Source organism: Chaetodon trifascialis, chromosome 11, assembly GCF_039877785.1.
Source record: "Chaetodon trifascialis isolate fChaTrf1 chromosome 11, fChaTrf1.hap1, whole genome shotgun sequence".
NCBI classification, from domain to species: domain Eukaryota; kingdom Metazoa; phylum Chordata; class Actinopteri; order Chaetodontiformes; family Chaetodontidae; genus Chaetodon; species Chaetodon trifascialis.
The window spans coordinates 1,090,669-1,113,900 of NC_092066.1; the positions used below are offsets into that span (position 1 = coordinate 1,090,669).

Here is a 23,232-nt window from a genome sequence, read left to right on the forward strand (position 1 = left end):
CTGCTGCCTTAAAGTCTATTTCATACCAGGAAAGAAAACCATTTTTTGGATTATTCCCAATTTCTGGTCAATCCCATAAACGGTTCTGAAAACATGGGATTGCAGAGAAACGGCTGAGAGTCGGTCTCCTGCAGCTTTGTTTGATTTCATCATCTTTCCTTCACTAAACCACTTTCACTCAGTTTGTTCCTCTTGTGTAATCGTGCTTTGACTTCATTTGACTTCATGATTACAGTCAAAGAACTCGTGGACAAAAGTATGTGGACAGCCCTGCATGGACGTGTCCGGATAGATGGGTCATTAACGAGGAGACCAAAAAGTGCAGCTGCTGACTCAGCAGAAAAGCAGCTTCACTGTGTGGTTTGATGAGTTCATGTTAATTACAGCTGATCAAATCAGCAGCAGTCAGGCGTGACTTCAGATCCTGAAAACAGCCTCGACATCGCTGAATAATTTCCAATCATATCCTTAATTAACTGATTCATAGTTTGGACTAAAAAGTCAGAAAATACTGAGAAACTCTAGCGTAACGTCATCAGATGTCTTGTTTTGGCCAGCCGACAGCCCGAAGTCCAAAAATATTCTGTTCATCATGTAGAAGAATAAAAACCAGCCAAACAATGACTGAGGGTTGGACGTGCACCGTCAGCACAGGGTGGTGTTACCTGCCTGCTCTGACAGAGGAGGTGTGTCTTAGAGTACACATGCAGTAAGCAACAGGACACAGTGAATACAGAAAGGTTTGTTAGCTAACAGCTGTTGACTGGCCAATGACAGGGAGGAGGATCAGACGCTGAGGCTGATTCCACCTTCGGCCTGTCTGACATTTGACCCAGTCTGAGCGCGTTTAAGCCCAGTTCAACTCATCGTCCTGATGCCAGAGAAACATAAAAACACACCTGAGTGGAAAAAGCAGGATTAAACCACAGCGAACAGGACGAGCCAGAAAGCCACAGAAACACACACAGAGGGATGACGCAGCAGGTTTGATGGGACAGACGCTCATTAAAGCACGGAGAGCAGAGACGGAGGCTCGTCTCCACCTCTGAGGAGGAGCACACGTCGGTATGGTGACTGGGACGTGACGTGGTGTTGACGGCTGATGATAAAAGCGCCTTCAGTCATCGTCCCGCAGCGTTTGGAAAGCTGTGATCTATTTTAAAATTCTCTATTTTTACTGAAGGCTGTTCTGCCTCTGCTACCAACAAACTTCTTTTCAGTCCGGAGGTTTGGTGACGGCGTACTCCCTGTGCTGCTCGTCACTGAGCCGTCAGTAAGCTGGTGTCTGAGCTGTGATTGGTTCTTACCTCGATGCTGGTGCTAAGGCTGGGCAGAGTGTCCGAGGTCACCGTTGTGCTTTGAAGGCTGGAGAAGTCCCACAGGTTGACGGGCGCCATGGGGTCCGCCGCCTTGGAAGACTCCACCCACCTCTGACTGTCCAATAAGGTCACTTCGTAAAATTCCTGGATATCTGCAGCGACAGAGGACAAACAACGGAAATCAAAGAGAATTCAATTCAATTTCTTCAACTCATGGGGTTTTCTGTGACATTCGAGGTGGCGTTCGCTGACAGGCAGCTCTGCAAACAGGCCTGTTTTCTAACAAACACAGCAAAACACACATTTAGGAACAGACTTAACAGACACAACAGACGGTGCAACCTTTCAGACCAGGGGTCCTCAACTACATGTGGCATTTTCACTCTGACTGACCACTCAAAGCACACTCACACACCAACGACACAGAATAATTAGGGGTTCGGTATCTTGCCCACGGATTGAACCAAAGACCTTCTGTATTACGTAAGCACAGCAGCCAGCGTAGCACAGGACGCAGCAGAGGAGGCTTTCCTGTGACCACAGACCGGCCGAGCTCGAGCTGCAGCGTGAAGCATGGCGCTAACGTTAGCTCAGGCTAAGACAGACAATACGAAAAGTTACGTGAAGAAACAGACTTTAATGATCCCAATGTGGGAAATTCTTCTTAAACATACACATGAAGGATATAGAATAAAGAAGAATAAGGATGAGAATAAAACTAAGAACATCCTGCTGCTCTGCTTCTTTAAATGGCTTCAAACAAGGCCGATCATTCAGTTTCTCTCCACTGACTCTTAATATCAAACACCTCACGCTGCTCCAGTCTGTGGCTACGACAGATGCTACGAGCCATGTTAGCCGCAGAACATGCTAACGGCAAACCCCACAGGCTAACCAGCAAATCAATCAGTGAAGGAGCGTAAACATGTCAAAGCTAAAGGCTGTAGTCTGACGTCAGTATCAGTCCTCAAAGAGGCTGAAGGACAAACGTAATAAACGTTACATCTGTTAGAGCTTTCCAGTTGCTGTGGGGACATTTCCATCAAGTCAATCCTCTGGACCTCCTCTTCCTCAGATGGTCAGAGCAGATGAGGAGGTTTGTGTTGGAGATCCTGGCGTGTGCTGTTTGTATTGTTAGCTACTACGGCTTCGTGTTATTAGAGTCTGCGTGACAGCGAGGAAACCAGTGGTTAGCTGGTGTAACTCCAGTTCTATGAGTACATGCGTAGCTCTCCACCTACGTTATGTTTCATATGCTCAAGCCTTCATCGCGGTAATGACACTGTTGTCCATGTCGACACCAGTGACGGCCACCTCAAACAGTCATTGAGATAAAGGTGGAGGTGATCATGATGTGCAGTTCTGGGATCAGATTATACTCTGAAACAGTACCTATGGTAGTTTGGTAGTACTGGCCGTCCCTGCAGTTCACACTCGGGTCACGCTGACCTGACGTCACGCTGCAGAGGGAAGCAGCCTTCAGCCTTCCAGGTGTCTTCCTCCTCAGTGATCTTCAGTGTGTGTTCTGACTCTGGTACTGTGTCACAGTGTGTTTACTCATCAGACACCTTCATCGCTTCAGTCCATCTGTGTGAGGCTAACACTATAAAAAGCCTGCGGGCCAGCGGTCACATTCAACATGCTTTTTATATTTGGAGGAGGGCTTACAGTGAGCACACGTCTAAAATAGACGAGCTGCGTTTGGCTCACCGCGGCAGCCGACCGCCGGCCGGCACAGATGTTTTCCCATTAACAGCAGCTCCTTCATCAGGTCCAAATGTACGATCTGCAGCACAGACCCACGACCGCTCCGCCACACACTCTGTCCTGACGAAGGGCGTGATGTTCAGCCGAGGTTAGAGGCGACGGCGTGTGTGTCGCTGAGCTGCAGACAGCTGTGACGGAGCAGTCCTTCATACTGAAGGCGGCTGTATCTGAACACATCACCTCCTCTCTTTGTTTGACCAGACTGTGTACACACACACACACACACACACACACACACACACACACACACACACACACACACACACACACACACACACACACACACACACACACACACACACACACACACACACACACACACACACACACACACCTCTCAGTGAGCAGGCGTATCTAATAAAGTGGCCACTGAACATTTGCTTTCCTGGAGTTTGTAAAGCTCACAGTGATTCACCTGCAGTCGTAAGGTGGGTTTAACTTCTGCTTCAGCAGCAGTGAACAGCAGCTCTGATTACAGGTGCGTGGCTTCACCTGTAAAAACAGCCAGCAGTGATGTCACAGCGTCCTGAGCACACCTTACATCCCTGCAGACAGGTGAGAGGAAGAGCGCCGGAGGTCAGCGTTGACTTGGTGTCGGCCTTTCTCCGGCGTGACGTTCCCAGTCTGCGCTGCCGTTTCAACCAGCATTCCTTAGACAGAGATGCCAAAGTGCATGCTGGGAAGGCTACCAACACACCTACACAATGTACCTGCAATCACGTGATCAGCACTGATGATGGCTTCAACTCTGTACTCATGTGGTCTGTATTTCAAAATAAGAGTGCAATGTAATTCAGCACAACTTCATGTCAGACAAACAAATCAACTCTCAAAGTGCCGTCAAAGATCAAGATCAGCTGGATGAGAGCACGGGATTCTTTGGCCCGATAACAAAATGTTAGCCTGAATCAGTTAAGCTAAGTTTTAAGAACAAGGCCCAGTTCTCCATCGTCCAGTCACACAGTCAGTTTACATGTATATTAAACTGGCAGCGTTAAAGCCACTGCTGAGCTGTAGAAAAGGACTGATTACATGTGCCGGTTCATCCTCGGGAACAGCTGCTGAACAGAACTTCTGTGCCATTCAGGACTTCCTTCAGCTCGACTCTTTCACAGTAAAAGCCTAACATGTCTGAGCGACGCTGCGTCGATGCCACGTGGAGCTGCAGTAACTCCACTCTGTAATCTGGTCTGTGCAGCATCAGACCGGCTCTGCTCGACTACAACACGACCAAAAACACACTCAGAGCCGTGAACCACCTCACAGGCCACACAGCAGACAGGCCAAACCACCACATTTCTATCAGCCTGGTTCACGGACCTGCTTATTTTGCACTAAATCCTCTAACAGAACTGACGGCAGCTGCAAGAACACGACTCAGCGAAGAGGAAGCGAACCACTGAAAACTGGCCGACACAAACAGAACTTTTCACAGACATCAGATGTTACGTAATACTCTTTGATGACTGGAAATAGCTTCAAACATCTACAGAGTACAGAAGAAGCTGATGGAAGCTCTAAAAATAACACGTCCCCAGTCCTCTTCCAAAGCCGTCTCATTGTTTTGTCTCTCTTCATAATGACTGCATTAATTCTGCTTTTCTGTTTCAGCCACAGCAGATCCACTCCTCCAGGACTCAGCCAGTTTACTGCTTATTAACTAATGCTAGCGTGCTAACGTGCTAACTTAGGCTGGTGAACATGGTAAACACTGGGCCTGCTGAACATCAGCCTGTTAGCGTGCTAATGTTAGCATTTAGCTCAAAGCATCACTGTCCTCAGAACAGCCTTACAGCAGCTGTGAAGCTGTACTGTGTGTAAATGTCCATTTCTGGACACTTCACCTGAGGTTGGTGCACACAGTTACTGTTGACGAGCTCAAGCGACTAATCAATTCATAGCCAATCAATACATTTCCTTTAAAGCTGATCCTGTTCTCTTCATCGTCACCTGTGTGGAAACCCTTTGGAGGGTACAGCTTCTCACTGAGACTCTGTGCTTTCCTCTGGTTCACGTCACTCTACGTGGACATTGGTGGCTGAGGAGACATGTCCCCACTGTCGGTCTGAGCGTCCTCCAGGGACGACCTTAAACACAGCACCGTATCGATGTCCAATAAAAAGGGACCTCTGTGGAATTGTGGGAGATCATTTTACAGTGAAACCAGCGATCTGTTTCCCAAGTTAGAGTTTTATGTTTGTCACCACAGACGGCCACAGACAGGAGGGACGGAGGACAGTCTGTGAGGAGACGACGGAACCTGAACCTGGTCCAGAGCTCAGACTCAGCCGCTGAAATCGTCCAAACTGTCTGTAGGTGAGTTTGGACATTACAGATCCCATCAGTCCTGCTGTTTTTGGACATCTTGTTACACCGTAACAACGCAGACAGACAACAATCACTGGACAACTGACGGCACTGCAGGAAACATCCAAACATGATCAACTCTTTACTAATCCATGCTGATTTTAGAAGTATTTGTATGACGTCTGTGTGTTCAGCGCCTGAGAAGGCTTTGACACAAATCCCTCAAACACTCAGGTGCACAGGGAGGAGACAATGTGGACACCTGAACGGAGAGTACCAAGACATGTCAAACATGGAGGACAAACAATCACCAAAGAATGAACCGTAATGGTGTGTCCAGGTCACCGTTTGACCTTCAGATATTAAATCAAATTAGAGACAGTTGACAGACAGCTGGCGTCTCTGAACAGACCCAGCCACTGATCAGAGGACAGGCCTTTCTGTGAGAGCAGACTGTGACCACATTAACCAGTTAGACTGTTGAGTCCAACACAGCAGCTTCTGCTCTGCAGCCCATAAAAGACCACACCTATTCACACATCGCTGCCACCAGGAAAACACACAGCGTCCAGGATAACACGCGGAACACGAACTCACCACGTCCTCAGGGTGTGCAGAGGTCAACCACGCCGAGCAAACACTCATTTAAACTGGTGCAACTGGAACACCTTCAGTCGTGATGTGAAGCGCTGTGGTGTCTTTAAGTCTGTCCTCTGCACAGACAGTTATCAGCTAAAAACATGCCAGAAGTCAAGATCTTAAAAAGACAGACACATCTCAGAGGACAACCTGAGGACAGGAGGACGTTTCTACACCTGCTCAACAAACAACACCCTGCATGTGAACCAGACAGAGCTAAGCTAGCAGTTTCCCCCTGCTTCCAGTCTTTGTGCTAAGCTAAACGTCCTCTGAGACGTCTGACTGTGGACAGGATGTCTAACAGTCAGAGCAGACTCTCAAATGTTGGCTGCATGACCTTCAAAAGACCACAGAGCACGCCGAGCGGACGTTTAACACGCTCAGTCCAAACATGGCAGACGATTCATCTGCAGCTGTCTGAAGGTTCAACGTCTGGTGTCTCTGAGGACACCTGAAGACAGAAGCTGGACAAAGAGCTTCACATCTGACTGAACAAACAAAGACCAGTCACACTGAGGAGGGAGGAACTGGAGTCCAGACAGACCCAGTACTGCCTTCACTTTATCTCCAGTTCGACTTTGAGGACAGTCCAGGTGATGTCACTTCCTGTAAATGTTTCACATTAAAGGCATAACAGGAAAGGGCGTGAACATGTCATCTGAGCTGCTGGAAAGCTTTTTATGAGCTCCATCTTCAGCAGCTGAAGAGCAGTGAGAACAGAGTGAATGAATGAAAACATTACTGGAGTTAAAGTGTTCATCACACTGTGGACTCAACAGGTGAGTGAATCGATGGCAGAGGAACACAGCAGCAGGTCAGACAGGTGGAGAACGTCGACTGAAGCCGACATCAAACATGAAGCAGAACAGGAGGAACTCTACGTCCACCACGACATGAGCTCGTTTCACATCAGAACGTTTGGAGGTTTTGGACTGATGTAAGACATCTGAAGATGTCACCGTCGTTTCAGGAGAATTCCTCCACATTTTTTACTGTTTTCCTATATTTTCTACACTTAATGGAGATAATCAGTAACCAGTGAAACACAGAGTTCAGACACTGCAGTCAGAACAACGTCCACATTTTCAGGGCTGAAAACTGTTTGTTGATGCCATCCGAGAGGGATCAGGCCAGTCTGAGCTGAGAGAAAGAAGAAAACAGAAAGTGAGGCACACAGCTCTCTCTCTCTCTGTAAATCAGCTGGGGGGGGGGATTATGGACCGGGGTAATCGTCATGTCCACAGAGGGATTACACTGTGCTCCGCCGGCTGCAGACATCTCTTTTTGGGGGGGTTTGGCAGATTGAAAACTGTGTGGCAGAAATCTATTTTTCATCAGCGACACTCGGATGCTGGGACGTCAGGGTGAGCGTGACAAACGCACCGAGGCCTGGGACACACAGAGGGACGCCGAGTGTCCATGTTCAAGCAGTTTGACATGAAGCTGCAGCAGGCAGAGTCAGCGTGACGCCGCTGAACTAATTTCCATTTCATACGAGGAGTCAAAGCGACGATGCGATACTACGATTTATTGTCCGTTAATGGAGTCACATGATGATACCATGGTGCTGCTCATGTCAGTGGTTTCATCTAAAACTAACAGAGTACGTTAGGGACACGTCTGTTTCAGTCAGACTGAACATCAGCTTCATTCTGCCATAGAGTCACATGTACAGCATTAGAAATATAAGGCACTCCTATCAAAGTCCAGCTTCATCTCGGACTTCAGACACTGAATGAAATTCATGTTGAACTGTATGTGGCTCAAACACACCAAACAGCCTTGACCCGCTGGTTTATCAGTTTCATTTAGCGCTGTCAAAAATATTGCGTTATTAACAAGCGGCGTCATTTTTTTAATCGCAAGATTAACGCTCTGCGACCGAGAGAACTTGTAGTTTTTTATAGGCTGTGGCCACTGCTAGTAACGTAAGAAAAACTACAGGATCCGATTGTAAACCGGAAACAAAACAATAGACACGCCCCACGCACGTTTTGGTCGCTAGCTGTATGAAGGTAGGCTAGCAGTTTGTGTGGATGTGAAGCGCGAAACGCTGAAATGGATGCGAACAAGATTCTGAATGGAAAGTTTAGTTTTAAAAAGTTGTCAGATGGGTCGACTGACAACACCAAAGTTATCTGTGTGTGTTGTTGGTGTGAACTGAATTATCGCCGCAGCACATCCAGTCTGAAACACCACTTGATGGCCAAACACACAGCGAATGTGAATTCTCCGCCACCTCCTCATCAAAACCAGGCGACAATGGACGGCTTTCCACAGAGGATGTGGATACCACAACTAAGAACAAGCTGACTGCAGCCAGAGACAAGTGATGTTCACTGTTTCTGGAGAGAAATAAGAGGCTGATGAGCCTCTGCTGAACAAACACAGAGCATCACAGTCTGACTGCTGGGATGTTCAGAGGAAACTTAAAGGAAAGTTTCAGCCGTGGTTTAACTGTACTACAGCCTGAGTCCTAGTTTACAATGATGTGACCTTTAACTTTATCTCGTATCTCCCTGTTTTGATCTCTTAGAAAGGGCTGCTGAAGGGCTTTCTTCTAACCAAATATTTATTTGTTTGTCATCTGTTTATTAACAGTGTTCAACTGTGTGAGATTTGATTCAAATGTGAACGACTGCTCAAAGTGAGAATGTCAGTGTGAAATAAAACACTACATGTTGTTTTCAATAAAAAACATTTGCACAAAGCGAGCCCATCCACTTTTCCATGTTGATAAGAGCTTTAAAATGATAATTAATGGGACATTTAGAATAGATAAAAATGTGCGATTAATTTGCGATTAATCTCGAGTTAACTATGATATTCATGAGATTAATCGCGATTAAATATTTTAATCGATTGACAGCACTAGTTTAATTAGAGTGACTTCTGAGCTCGCCTGTGAGCTGACGGGCAGATCGTACGATGTCAGCATGATGGACGAAGGCAGCAGTGAGCGGGACTCAGCAGCATGCATGCAAGCTGCTAACGTTAGCAAGCTAAGCTACTTGCTTTGAGTCAAATACAAACTTATGTTTTATGTTGTGAAGAGACTTAAATCAATAAGAGTCTGTAACCAACACTGAGTTGGAAAAGGGGAAAACACATAACGAACATTTTGTTCGATCACCAGTGTATCACTAACACTGAGAGCATCAACTTTGACTGTTACTGGTTTCCACTTCCTGCCGTCCATCATCAATCCGCAGCCTGCAGCCTCACAAACCCACAACACACCTGATGCGGACACTTCAACACATTATATTAATATTATAATATTAATGAGACATGACTGCTTTAAGCAGCAGAGCAACCAACAGGAGAAGGATGAAGATGGTGAGAAGGAAACAGACCACTGAGTTCACACCGATGATGATGATCTCCACTCATCTATTAGTGATGAAGATGCTGAGAGGAGGAACCTGGACTGGATGCTTGCAGGATGAACAGAAGCTGAGGGAATCGAGCCGTCGCTGTCGTCTGGTTTGTGTCGTTCAGTAACGTTTTTTACATGTGAAGACTCTTCCAGCGTTATACGTGAAAGTGTTTCGTCTCTACACGCTGTCTCTCCCGCTTCTCTCCCACTTTGGTGAATTGAAAGTCCACTTCAACCAAAGCAGAGTCCATGGTGACTGTTGGAGCAGTGAAAGACAAACCGAGAAGGCTCTGGTGACTTTCCTGTTGTTTGTCGAGTTTTACGATGATTAAATGACTGCTTCTGTAAATGGAGTCTGGTGGCTTTGGTGAGAGCCAAACAACAGCTGTTTCTGGTTAAACTGGAGGGTTTTCATTGCAGCTGGTTTTCAAAAAAAAAAAAAAGGGAAAACAGGGTCCATAATCAGATAATAGCTGACCAGAACCTCTCCTGTTTGTCCGGGACACTGAGGTCTTCCAGGACATGTGGACCTGAGACATGACTCTGATGGAAAATGAAATGTAGGTCAAACTGAAAAAACCTGTGAATAATTCAACAACACGGTTAAAAGACATCATTTCTTCTCTTTATTTTGTCATGTAAATGTTTGTAAAAGACACGTTTCTGCTGAAGTAACACACAAGAACTAATGAAGCCATCAGCTGAGCCGTCTGCCCCCACTGCTCCAAACCAACATGGCAGCAAAGACAAAGGAGAGAAACACACAAAAAGCAGCTGTTCAGAGTGTGTGTGTGTGTGTGTGTGTGTGTGTGTGTGTGTGTGTGTGTGTGTGCGCGCGCGCACCTGTGTTTGCATGGGTGTGCTCAATTTAGACTTGCCCACATTTGCAGGACAAACTGTGAAGTCCACATTTAATAATTCAACCACTGTGGACAAAGACTGAAGCTGGACTCCCTCCGGATCGTCTCCTCTCGTCCTCGAGCCGCCGTGTCCGTCTGCAGATGTCAGCCCGAGGACGGGAACGCCATACCGCGTCACACGGCAGCACTTCTGTCGGCACACGCGTCCTGCACGGCGGCGGCGTTCCTCTGATGCTCAGCAGTTTTATCTCAGACTGCAGCACAAAGCTTGGCTGCGTTTGAGCTCCAGAAATCTACCTGTGGACGCTGTTATACTGCTGGACCAATGGAAGAGCCAAGTCAGTGAAAAGCTCTTTGATTCAGAAAACAGCGGCTAGCATCACGTCACTGATACATGTGGCCAACTACAACTGTCAAAACGGGCCAATAGTGACGCTCGAATACTCCGACAAATAATCTACACGCGGTATGTCCAGAGGAGGGAAAGACGTTCTGCTGTCAACATAAACACGTCCTCTTAAAAGATCTACACATTACAAAATAAAAGCAGTCTGATACTGCGTTGATGAACTACGTTTGTTTCCACTTGACCTGCATTATATTTTCAATCAATGAGTGGAAAGGATCCCTTGTAATTAACCAGAAACAGCTGTTCACTCTCACCAAAGCCACCAGACTCCATTCAAAAAAACAGTGATTTTATCATCTGAAAACACACTTCATTCAAACAAAACAAAGCGAACCTACTCGCTTCTTCCAACAGTCATCAGTAGCTCTGGCTGGGTTGAAATTAACACAAAAAGCTTCATGAAAGAACAGTTTCAATCCAAACCTGCTGCTCTGCTTCTTCAAACGAGGCCGAACGTTCACAGTTTCTCTCCACTGACTCTTAATACCAAACACTCAACGCTGCTCCAGTCTGTGGCTACAGCAGGTGCTACGAGCCACGTTAGCCACAGAACATGCTAACGCCAAACTCAACAGGCTAACCAGCAAATCAAACAGTGAAGGAACGTAAACATGTCTGACGTCAGTATCAGTCCATCCTCGAGCCTCGCTTTGAATCCTGATCCTCAAAGAGGCTGAAGGACAATGACGAGCACACACATAACGTTAGCTCTGTTATCCTTCACATCTTTGTGTTGGCGTCACCGACATGAAAGTAGTACTTACTTGATGTAACTCCGGTTCTATGAGTACGTGCAGACCACTGCACTTCAGGACATTTTAAAAGCACCTGCAGACGGACGGTTATCCTTCGATGGTGAAGTCTGGTGAAGCTTAAAGCCCTGAGCTTCACTTTCCAGCCAGACAGCTGAAAAGGTGCCAGACGCTGAGTTAGAGAGTCATTCAGTGCTGGGAAAGTCAAACACATCGGACCACATTCCTGCTGCTCGGCGTCCGTTAACCCTGCAGCAGCGTCTCGCCTTACTGTGGTCCCGTTAGCTGGCAGTGAGGTGGCACCACGTGACAAAAACATACCGCTATCATCAAAGCTCCACTCACACCGACTGCTGGAAACCTGCAGGGCGACTTCTGGATCACAGAACGTGACAGGACGGGACTCACTGGCATCCTCCTTAAATAACTGTTCATTTATGTCTTTTTGTACTCGTGAACATGGTTTTGAACCAAAGTGAAGACTAACGACGACATGTGGTCACCAAACCACACTTCACAATCAAACAGGCGAAATAAAGCACATTTCCACTCTGTTGTGTCTCTGCTGCACACAAACCGACTGACACACCAAACACCAACACACTGAGTGACGGGCTGCAATCAAAACATATCAGTGCACGTGTGCACAGAGCGGGGGCTCGTTAAGAGCTCGTAGGAGCTCGTTAAGAGCTGTGAGTCTCCTCACACTCCGATTCATTCCGCCGTCATTCATCGGGCTGTCTGACAGGATGGACAGTGGCTGATTCTGATCGATTCATGAGTCTATCAGCCAACCTTCAGCTGCTTCATGTCCCTGAGCAAGAGACACGCACACGCCTCACACACTTCAGCACATCACTGACGGTCTGTGGCTGGAAAACACTGTGCAAACCACACGTCAGCCCTTCATCTGACACTGACTTTCACCTCAAATCTAAAAACCTTCTTCTTCCCTGAAATAATCAGCCTGTTTGTTTTTCACAACAGAAGTAGAAAAAGTAAACCGCGGCAGCTACAACGAAACTAAAATCACCTCAAATCAGCAAGATACCTTTTTACAGGACAACCAATCAGCAACCAGCAGGAAGAACAGTTCCACCTGTGAAGACAGGAAGTGGGATGTTGTTCCAGTAGCTGCAGCCTGAGTGCGCTCGGCCATCAAGAGCGACTGAACGAGGTGAAGACAGTTTAAGGAGAAGAAGAGTTCATTTCAAGCAAAGCAGAGCTGCTGGTGACTGCTGGAACGAGGAGCCCGGAAGGTTCTGCTGAGTTTTATTTTGTTTCTGTCAGCTGGAACAAGGCGTGTCTCACCAAAATAAAACGACTGTTTCTGTGAATGGAGTCTGGTGGCTTTGGTGAGAGCGACATAGCAGCTGTTTGCGGTTAAACGAAAAGGTTTGCCTGCGTTTGGATCCTCTCCATGATGTTGTCAGACACTTACTCTAACGCTCGGAGGCACAAACAAACTCTGAAGGTGCCAAACATCTGGAGGGATTCGCGGCTGCTGGCTGCAGCGCTCTCAATCAATGCTGGACCAGTTTCAAAGACTGTCTCTCCATTAGTCACTTAGACAGGTGGGAAATGGCTCCATAAACACAGAAAATATTTGACTGAAGTTCTCTCATTTGTTCAGGACACTGGAGCTTCCAGGAGGCGACTGAGGCTCCTCAGCCGGGGTCTCACCGTTTAATGGCTGCCAGGCTGTCGAAAGCAAAGCTAACCAAAAGTAAGGTCCCTACATGCAACCTGATCAACACCTGTGAACCTTTTCTGGGGCGTTTCCGTCACCTGCACTAAACAAGTCCAACTGAGCCGTCACGGTTGCCAGCGGTCTACGCCTGGTGCAACACGCCTGGCTCAAATGTGGGCAGGGACCTTTGCTGAATGTCACGTCTTTGTCTTTGTCTCTACACTCAAATCTCCTGTCAGACCAGCCTCGACATTACACCCAGCATAGACACAAAGCTGCGAGGCCGGCTGTGGAGCCTCTGAACATGCACTTATTGATGTTTGTTGGTGGTTTTTGCTCATGGAGCAGTGTTGGAGAGACTGGTTTACTGGTCTATACCAACAGAAACCACTGAAACGCAAAGTGTGAGTTTGTGGAGAGCGTGTTGGGAAAGCCTCAAACGGACAGCAGAGGAACGATCCACAGTGACGTTCACTCTGGAGCCGTTACGCACCAGAACAGAAGAAAAATCCACATGTTTCTGGTGTGAAGGAAAGCATCTTCAGGCCCACAGGAGGTCCGTCGCTGACACCGTCCATGGGACAAACACACAGGACTGACGCCGCCTCGCCCACTAAAGCCTTTAATACACTTTCATGCTTTAAGTACACAGTGTGGACTGGGCACAACAGCTGCTCTGCCAAGCCGATGTTCCTTCACAGTGCTGGTTATGTGCCTTCACACATTAACCCTAAACATCCATGAACGGTGGGACATGAAGTGAACTCAGCAGCAGCTCCTGGACAAAGCAGGAGACAGATGTCTGACCACGAGCTCGACGTGAACCTCGCATGTCGGGTCACGTTTCGTTAGGATGCGAGTTCTTCTCAGGGATTTTTCAGCAGAAGTCAAACACAAAAGAACCTCTGAAGTAAAGAAGATGGAAGGACAAAAGGCCAAACATCATCCAGACACGGAAAATACAGCAGCTGCTGAAAAAGCTGCTTGTATTGCTGCTGGTTGGCTAAACGTATGTGTTGGCTGGTGTATGACGAGGCTGCTCTGAAATCCACTAACTGACTGAAGCTGGACACGTGGCTCTGCAGGTAAATCCTCCACAGGTGTTTTTCTTCCACTGTCTTCCACAGTCCCCCGATGGCGACGCCAACACGCCGACAAACTTTACGACCTCTCGCCCCACTGCGACTGCTCGCACAGAACAAACAGACACGAGGAAGGCTGCAGCCACAAAGACGCCTCCTTCCTACAGGCCGAGGTCGAGGAGGTCGGCGGGAGCCGTGAACAGTCAGCTGACTGTTCAGGACCTGAACTCTGACCTTCGATCATGAAACCAGTGGTTTACCCAACAGATTCAGCGATATCACACAGGAACACACACCTGTCGTAAGTCTGCATGAGGCTGGAGGAACAACGAGCACCAGTACAGCTGTGGAAACCATTAAGAGACTGAAACTTCAGACTAAGACGACGTGAGGATGAAGAGTACACTCTGCGTCCTGCTCTGCATGCAGAGGCGTTTCTGTTTGAGCTCGTCTAGTTTTCAGGTGATCATACACGAGTGAAAACATAAGAATGAAAACAGATTTCTGCCAGTGAACCCCTGAACGCTGCACTGTTCCTAAAAACCTTACCAAACTTTAAAGGACAGCTCCTGGTTTTCCAGGATTTCTGGCCTATTTTGTCCTTCTTCCAGGACTTTCCCAGGCTTGGAGGCTGCATGACAGACAGCGCTCCAGGCCTTTTCCAGGGCGTGTGGAGACTCTTGCCTCAGTGTTTTCAGGATCAGAGAGGCGATCTTACCTATGAGAGCCTGGAAGAGGTTGCTCTGGAAGATGTCGATGACCCTCTGGATGGACTGTCGGAGCTGCCGGTCCTCGGCGTGCTGCAGCTTGGCACGGTACTCCTCCAGCAGCAGCAGGGCTCGCTGTGCATCTGGGTGACAGGAGGAGGAGGAGGAGGAGGAGGAGGAAGCAGAGATGAGTCGGGGAGAGGGCAGAGCAGAGCAGAGCAGTTGCTGGTTCATTCTGGGCCTCGGCAGCTAATGAAAGTGAAGTGAGGCGCGATGGCGGCAGAGTGCGGCTCGAGCGCAGCAGACGAGCACTGCAGCGTCTGAACGAACAGCTGCTCCACTGCCCCAACACTTAATACTCTGACGTTTAGTTAAACACATCAATACAACCAAACACGAGGCCTCGACTGAGGGGAGGACTGACTGTGGCTCAGGGTCAGTTTAACTATAGAGCCCCCCCCGACCCCCCAACAGAGACGTGCAGCGTAAAGGTCAGAGGATCAGCCTCAGACAGACATCAGGACAGATTTAGGTTCACACTGCATCAAAACATCTGAATCTGCGGCTGAAAAACAAATCCTGACTCTACAGAAAATGAAGGAATGAGATAAATGTGATAAACAGAAATCCAAGACTGTTCAAGGACTTTCAAGGAGCTGGAGAAAGAGTCTGATGTAGAGTCAAACAAAGAGTGAAGGGCTCCAGCTCACCACGATGTTCATTGGAAACTAATAAAAAAGACAAAGCAAACACAAACATACTTCGCTGTGAGGGGTCAGGGCTAAATGTGTCTGATGAAGGACAGAGGTGACGTTAAGCTCTGGGAACTTTAAGCCAGCATGTGCTTTCTGTAATCTATCGACTGAACGAGCCGCCGGTTCATCAAAAAAGCAGATTATTCGATAATGAAAATAACTGTTGGTTTGTGGCACGGCGTTAAAAGAAGGTCACGCTATGGCTGACAGGAAATCAAAAAGTGATGACTTCACTTTGACCTGAGGCGGGGTTTGGCTGAGTGTGATTTGGTGCTTTTCTTAATGTCAAAATGAACTTAAAATAAATAAAACAGCATAAAACACAGAGGGAAACCCACAGTCAACAGCTTTAAAAAAGATCAATTAATTGTTGAAGTTATTGATTAAAACTGCGAAGTTTTTCTGCTTTCACGTCGTTGTGAGCACTTTTGTCTTCTGGTGAAACTGAAAGCTTTCTAACTGACGTTTAACAGACAGAAAACAACATTATCATGGACACAGTCTGTGGGTGAATATAAGAGCAGGTTAAACTCAGCAGATCTCAGCAGATCTCAGCGCTGCAGTGACCGCAGAGTTAACATAAAGACTCAGTTTAATTTCTATTAACTCACTTTGGGGCCACAGACTCTGAACACACAAGTTGATGAACGTCAGAAATCTAAAGGAATATTTCCGGAAACTTTGCAGTTAACCTGCCTGAAGGATGCTGTTGAAGACCTCATAAATACTTTATTAATATTAGAGTTTATTTTTAGTTGGGCTCGTCTCCAGACAAGGTGCCCCATATACAACTTGGTTAGCAACGGCGGCTAACCGGCTAGCCCTACTTTAACTCACTTCACCTGGCCGGCACGGCACGGCTCAGTACGGCCGAAATAAGCCGTGCGGACGGTGTTTGGGTCGAGTTGTGTGTGTTGGTGTGTGTCCGTGTTTGTTGGGCTGTCGTGTTTGTCCGTGCGAGGCTGCAGTTTGACTTTCTCCCAGCAGGCAGCCGTTAGCCGTGCTAGCTTGCTAGTTAATATGAGAGAGAGCGGCTTACCTTTCTTTCTCACTGGCATGGTAGAGTCTGGCTCGGCTCGGTACGGAGCTACTTCTGTGTTAGCCGCATACACTCCTCACACAGGGCGGTTTTTATTGATTATTCCGCCGGTTAAAGCCCGCTGTCACCGCTCCAAGTGGCGGCTGAAGAAAATCCCTCCACGACGCCACCAAGTTCCCCTTCGAGCCAAACAAGCCTCCAAACTAACTGTCAGGGAAACTGACGCGTCCGCGAAAAACCAACGCAAAGTCCGGAGGGAGGACAAGCGCGAGCGGCAGTCCCGCGTTAAACTAACGCCACGGAAAGCTCCGGGGAGCGCCGTCCTCTGCCCGACTCTCCGTGCTGCAGGTCCCCGCTCGACAGGCTCCCTGCCCCGTCGTGCACCGCGCAGGCTGACCGCGGCGGTTCCGCACGGCGGTTGGAAAGTGGAGATCTAGCTTTCACTGACCGGGAGCTGCCGCGCGCCGAACTCCGCGCAGGCTGAGCGCCAGGCGGTGCATGCGTGAGCTGACCGCCGCTGCTGCGGTGGAGGAGGGCAATCAGCTCCGGGGCTTTAATGGCTCTTCAGCGATAAGCAGAACTTCAAAGTCCAGCCTGGTGACACACCTCAACTCCGCCGTGCCAAGTCCGCACTGATTTATCCCGCACTGGCACGCGCGTTCCTCCCTGCACAGCCTGCGTTGTGCATTCGTGTCAAACTTCTCTCGGTGTAAATCCCTCCTCTCTTTTTTTCCAACTTCCTCCTTTTTCCTCCTTCTCCTCTTTTCTTCCTCTACTTCTTCCTCCTGCACCTCCCCAGGTCCACAAATCCCAAACTTTCCTCCAAAATGGCGTCTCCCAGAGCTGGAAATGTGAACCATGTGATTTCCAAAAGCCTACCCCTCCGACCTGCCGCCCAATCATGCAGCTCACCTACAAGACCGAGGAGGAAGAGGAGGGTGAGGGTGGAGGAAGAAAAAACTTTTGAATTAACAGAGAAGGACGGTGAAAGTCTGAGAGAAGAGACGGCGAGAGGAGGGGGAGGGAGAGGAAGAGGAGGTGGAATCTGGAAGAAAGCTAAGGAGGGAGGAAGAGAAGCTCCAGGATGAAGAGGGAAAAACGATGTAAAGACACTGAAGAGAGAGGAAGAGGGAGCGGGTGAAAGATGGAGGAAGATGAGGTGAAAGATGGAGCAGAGGGTAGAAAATAGAGAGAAGAAGAAAAACAGTGAAATGAAGAAGGATGGAGGGGGAGGAGGAGGAGGAGGAATGGAAGACGTGGAGAGGAGCTGAAAGTTGGTTTGTCAAACATGGACCGAGAGGAGAAGACTGTAAAACAGGAGGAAGAAAAACACCCGGAGGAAGAGGAGAAGAGGAGGAGTTGGTGATGAAGAAAGCAGCTACAGGTAACACCTATAGAAAAGAGAAGAAGAGGAGTAAACGATGGGAGGAGAGGAGACTGACGATGAAGAAGACAGGACTGTCTTCTTTGTCTCTGCATCACCTGATAACAACGATGACTCAAGTTAAAGGAAGAGTCGGACATCTTTAAAAAACTCTTCATCCTCAGGCCGACAGTCTGCTGCTGGTTAGCTTAGCTTAGCATAAAGACTGGAAACGGGGGGAAACAGCTAGCCTGGCTCTGCCCCTGCACCACCCGACAGGTGCTGTGTGAAAACGCCAGTTCACCGGTTTACAGGGACTATTTCTTGTCCTTGTCCAGCTGCCAGACAACCAGCCGAGCCCAGTTTGAGGTCCCGTCCATTAAAAAGGGACAAAAGCGTCTTCCTTTAGGGTTAATGTCAGAATGAGGCTTTACACGTCCATGATGTGGACTGTGTCTCATGCAGAATGAAAACTCGTCTCTGTGTCGTTAAAATCCAAAAATCGAACCTCCGTGTCGCTGACGGAGGCTCAGAGAGGAGGCAGGCGGAGAAAGACAGGATGAGGAGGAGCAGAGGAGAGGAAGAAGAAGAGTTGCTCTTAATGAAACTCCTCATTGTCTTTCCAAACGAGCATTAATATCATGAGACGCTCACATCGCTGATATCAGAGCGAAGCACCCGTTCAGCCAGAAAACGGCTTTTTATTTCTGACCTTTTCGGCGTTTAGGTCGTCCGGTTGACTCTTCTCTCTTTTCTACAGTCCTTTTTCTTTTATTCTGTTCATTTCATCTCCCTCACGGTGACATTGCCTGCCGTCCTTCATTTTGTCCTCGTGCTCCGGCGTTTGTCTTTTGGTAATGTCTTCATTTTCTGTCTTCCTGTGAGCTTCACAGGATCGCTGCAGTGAATCACGTCTGTTTGTTGTTTTGATTCAACAGAGATGCTGAAAAAGAAAACGTTCAGTTTTTCTGTTCGTATGTTTTTGTGAAACGACAGAAAAGTCGTTTTTCTGCTCGTCAGCCGTCTAAATGTGCTGCTGCTTGATTAAAGAAGCTTTAATTACTGTCGATCCTGACACAGAGGTCAGAGGTCAGGTAGTGACCCTCCGTTGGACACGATGAAGATGAAAGGCCTCCTCCTCCTCCTCCTCCTCCTCCTCCTGGCGCTCGCTGTGTAAACCTCCCTCTCTGTCTCTTTGTCTGTGTGCTGATGCAAACCACTGGAAGCTCTGGCCCAGATTAAAGAGAGCGGCTCAGTGAAGGAGGAGGCCTTTATTTTTAGACGGCCATGTTTAATGAATGACCTTGCCTTGAGTCTCGGGCTCGCCGTGCTAAAGTCGAGAAGGAGAGGTCTGCCGAGCTCTCACGCCATCTGTCACCTCCTGACGGCGAGAGGCATTGAGCCCGGTGAAAATATGACGGGACAGAGACGTGGAGGGTCAGAGGGTGCCGCTGAGGACGGCCGACCAAAGTCAGTCAGAGCCGTCCAGGTTGAGTCTGCTGCCGGTGGACTGGAGGAGCCTCCACGGTGAGCCTGCTGCAGGCTCCACACAGACGCAGCTCACATTCAGCGCGTTTCGATTTGCAGCCGTTTTGCTGAACTTCTGTCAAAAACTCCAGAAATGTCAGAAATCTGTTTCATCCGTCGGCTCTGATGCCGGCTGAGAAAAGGCTGGTTGAGTAATCAGCTGATGTTTGTTGACCAGGTTCGTTTGTGTTGATTTATCGGCTCTTACCGTCAGACAGGCAGCGAAACCTCCTGCTCTTATCTTCATTGCACCAGCGTGAAGAAGTGTTTTCACATCTGTGCGCACTGAAATCACCTTCATGAAAACTGAGTTTGAGCAAATATGTTTAGCAGCTGGTAAGCTTAGCATAATGACTGGAAACAGAGGGAAACTGCTAGCCTAGCCGCTGTGAAGCTCTCTGACTGACACGTTCATTCGATGAAGATGAAGAACAAGAACTGAAGATGTTCAAAGTCTAGTGATCACTTCAGGCAACAGACTTTTTCTTTGGATCACTCATTTTTAGTATTTGCTTGTAGTATTTTACTTCTGAGTTGAATTTTTCTTTTATTCTTTATTTTACTTCATCGCTCACAGTTTTTATATTTTCAGTAAACAGGATGTTGTGTGATGTAAGTAAGAACCAGACCAGCCTCGTTAATGCTGATGATGAGCGTCTGAGCCGCGCGCGCTCGTGTGTGTGTGTGTGTCTGTGTGTGTGTGTGTGTGTGTGTGTGTGCGGGAATGACAGTGTGTATACTTTTTGTGTAGCTGTGTGTTCAAGCCCCATATTTGTGTTTTTACACTATGGTTGTGCATATGTGTGTGTGTGTGTGTGTGTGTGTGTGTGTGTGCGTGTGTGTGTGTGTGTGTGTGTGTGTGTGTGTGTGTGTGTGCGTGTGCGTGTGCGTGTGCGTGTGCGTGTGCGTGTGTGTGTGCGTGTGCGTGTGCGTGTGCGTGTGTGTGTGTGTGTGTGTGTGTGTGCGTGTGTGTTGCAGCATGTGTCACAGGCTCAGGCTGCCAAAGTCCAGATTTATGCCAAGATTAATTATGAGCATGTTGTCCAGATCGGATGAAAACTGACATGACATGTGCAGTAATCACGTTACAGCGTCAGACAGCAGCGCATGCAGATGGATGAAGAGACCCTGCTCTCCACACGCCGGACACGCAGCGTCCGATCGCAGCGCCAGCCGCTGCCCCGCCCGTCTGCAGGCGCTCTGAAGTCTCTGTCGAGGGGTCGTGGTCGCAGTCAACATCTGCAAAATGCCAAATGTGGGTGAAATTAAAGTAATTTTAGGAAACGTGCCTCTGAGCGTCCTCATCAGTCCAAATGACTGACATGGAGGTGATTCTTGATCTCACTTTAATCTTTGTGAGACCAAGAAAGAGTTAGGTACACAATATGTTTAGCTTAGCTTAGCTTAGCTTAGCTTAGCTTAGCGTGAACACTGGAATCAGGGGGAAACTGCTAGCCTAGCCCGTGTGATGATGGCAGCTATTCATCCTGAATCTCCTCCATTCAAAGTACTTTTCAGTGGCTTGTACCTCTGTATTTAAACACTTGTTGTCTTGTTGTATCTTTATATTTATGCTCACACTGAGGGACAGTGAGGGACAACATGTGGACCCCTCTGTATGTCCTGTACATTTGCTGACATTGACATTTAAGTTGACTTTTCTGCACATTTTGCATCTTGTTAGCCAACAAGCTCCTCACTCTTCCGTCCAAGAGTCTGATGGGGTTTGTTGACCAGAGCCAGAGAGGCTAACTCGAGGCTAGCTGGACCTGCGGGGTCAGTCGGTTTACGGCTTTGCCTCAAACTAGACCAACTGTCAGCACAGACAGAGTGAGCGCTGTGCTGCTGGAGCAGGGACAGAAATGAAACGCCGGTGATCCTCTGATGTTGTCCAGCTCCTCAACACCTCAGCTGTACGCTGCAGCTGGTTAGCAAATGTTAGCTTGATAAGCTAAGATGATCGGCAAACACATGGGGGCTGCTACGCTGCCACAGCTCAGCCCTCTGTAATATTGTCCAGTGGTCACTTGTGGTATTGCAGCCAAAAACGGCCTCGATAATAAAAGTGATGTACGACACCTCCCACTGCACGCCAGGCCAGCTCTCACTCCCTCTGAGGTTTTAGAATTACAGACCAGTTAAGACCAGTTAAGAGTCCGATATCCAGTTCCTACAACACATCACAGCCTGAAAAACAGCTTCACGGTACAGCTCTCAAAGGACACCTGCCAATCCCAGCCAATCAGAAGCAAGCAGTGTCTGCGGCTGCAAGTCACTGAACGGACGGCAGAGTGTCACACCTGAAATCACATCAGCTGTATGACAGTCAAGTGTTGGGTTACAGCGTCCCACCGCACGCGCGCACACACACACACACACACACACACACACACACACACACACACACACACACACACACACACACACAGTAAACAACGTCAGTGCATTGTCTCATCTGAACCACAATGGTACAACAGAGTGTCATGGCATAAACTGTTCCCCATTTTGTGTGTGTGTGTGTGTGTGTGTGTGTGTGTGTGTGTGTGTGTGTGTTACAGAGGCCCTGTTGGAACAGAGTGTATGTTATTGAAGCCCTCCCTCCGTCAGCTGACCCTCCGTCACTGCGGTGAATCAGCGCGTTGGAGCTCCAACAAGGAGCTTTTGTTGCGGCCGATGGCACGAAGCAGCAGCCCAGAATCACACCGTTGTCCCTCTCCCTCCGTCTCTGTCTGTCTGTCTGTCTGTCTGTCTGTCTGTCTGTCTGTCTGTCTGTCTGTCTGTCTGTCTGTCTGTCTGTCTGTCTGTCTGTCTGTCCAGCCTCCATATCAGCCACCAGCAGCGTCTGTTTATCCCATTGTCACCTGAATGCCTCTTCTCTGCGTCACGCTGCAGCAGAGATGGTTTCAAACAACGGGTGTCAAATTTATGGAGCGTCATCTGAAATCAAACGTCCGGCTGCTGAAACAGGTCGTGTGTGTGTGTGTGTGTGTGTGTTGCTCCTGGAGGTCAAAGGTCACATCAGAAGGTCCATCCTCTCACTAAAGGAGTGGACCTGAACTCTTCACTTCCTCTGGTAGATTCAGTTGCAGAGCAGCTCACGCAGCCTTTGACCGTGAGATCAACCAAATATTAACTTTCCCAAACAGACGTGTGGATTATTGTGAGTTCATCTCACATTATTCAGCTTTCACTGACAGCCTTAACTGTCAAGCAAACAGCAGCACACTGTGGACAACCTGCAAAGACAGGTCCTTCACGTATCTCTCAACAGTACATATCTGTCAGTGGACATGTCAGTAGCACCAGAACGTCCCTCACAGAACGTCCTTCTGTCTCTGTTGTCCGTCAAAACGCTTCGTCGGTGTTGTACCCTGCACTCTGATGAAGACTATGGCGAAGGTTTGATGACAATCACTGAAAATGCACACAAACATCAGATGTATCAGATGTTCACATTCATGCCTTCATGCAGATGAACTTGGGCTCCGGTAGAAATCACGTTTGGTTCATTCTAATCTCTGAATTCATCTAGTCAGCAGAAAAGAAACGTACTGCTGCTACTGCAGCTGTTACAGGGACCGTTTTCCCAATGCTGCATTTAGTGCATACTTCGGCCAGCCCGACCCGTCGCCATCAT

The 23,232-nt window shown here is 48.2% G+C and overlaps 1 protein-coding gene across 13 annotated transcripts in view; it reads right to left on the minus strand.

Annotated features, from left to right (window-relative positions):
* The window catches only part of LOC139338526 (discs large homolog 1-like protein), an 87,928-nt gene extending 70,686 nt beyond the window's left edge, over positions 1-17,242 (minus strand). For 7 of the 13 annotated variants that reach the window (XM_070973642.1, XM_070973631.1, XM_070973629.1 and 4 more), the window contains exons 1-3: positions 16,706-16,873; positions 14,923-15,054; positions 1,308-1,471 (exon numbers count right to left, since the gene is read on the minus strand). In XM_070973642.1, coding sequence (XP_070829743.1) covers positions 1,308-1,471; positions 14,923-15,054; positions 16,706-16,724 — 315 coding nt within the window. In that variant the 5' untranslated portion in view covers positions 16,725-16,873. Of the gene's footprint in view, positions 1-1,307; positions 1,472-14,922; positions 15,055-16,705 lie in introns of all 13 variants that reach the window. The other 6 variants (XM_070973632.1, XM_070973628.1, XM_070973624.1 and 3 more) reach the window with 3 other exon arrangements.
* Positions 17,243-23,232: the final 5,990 nt, after the last annotated feature.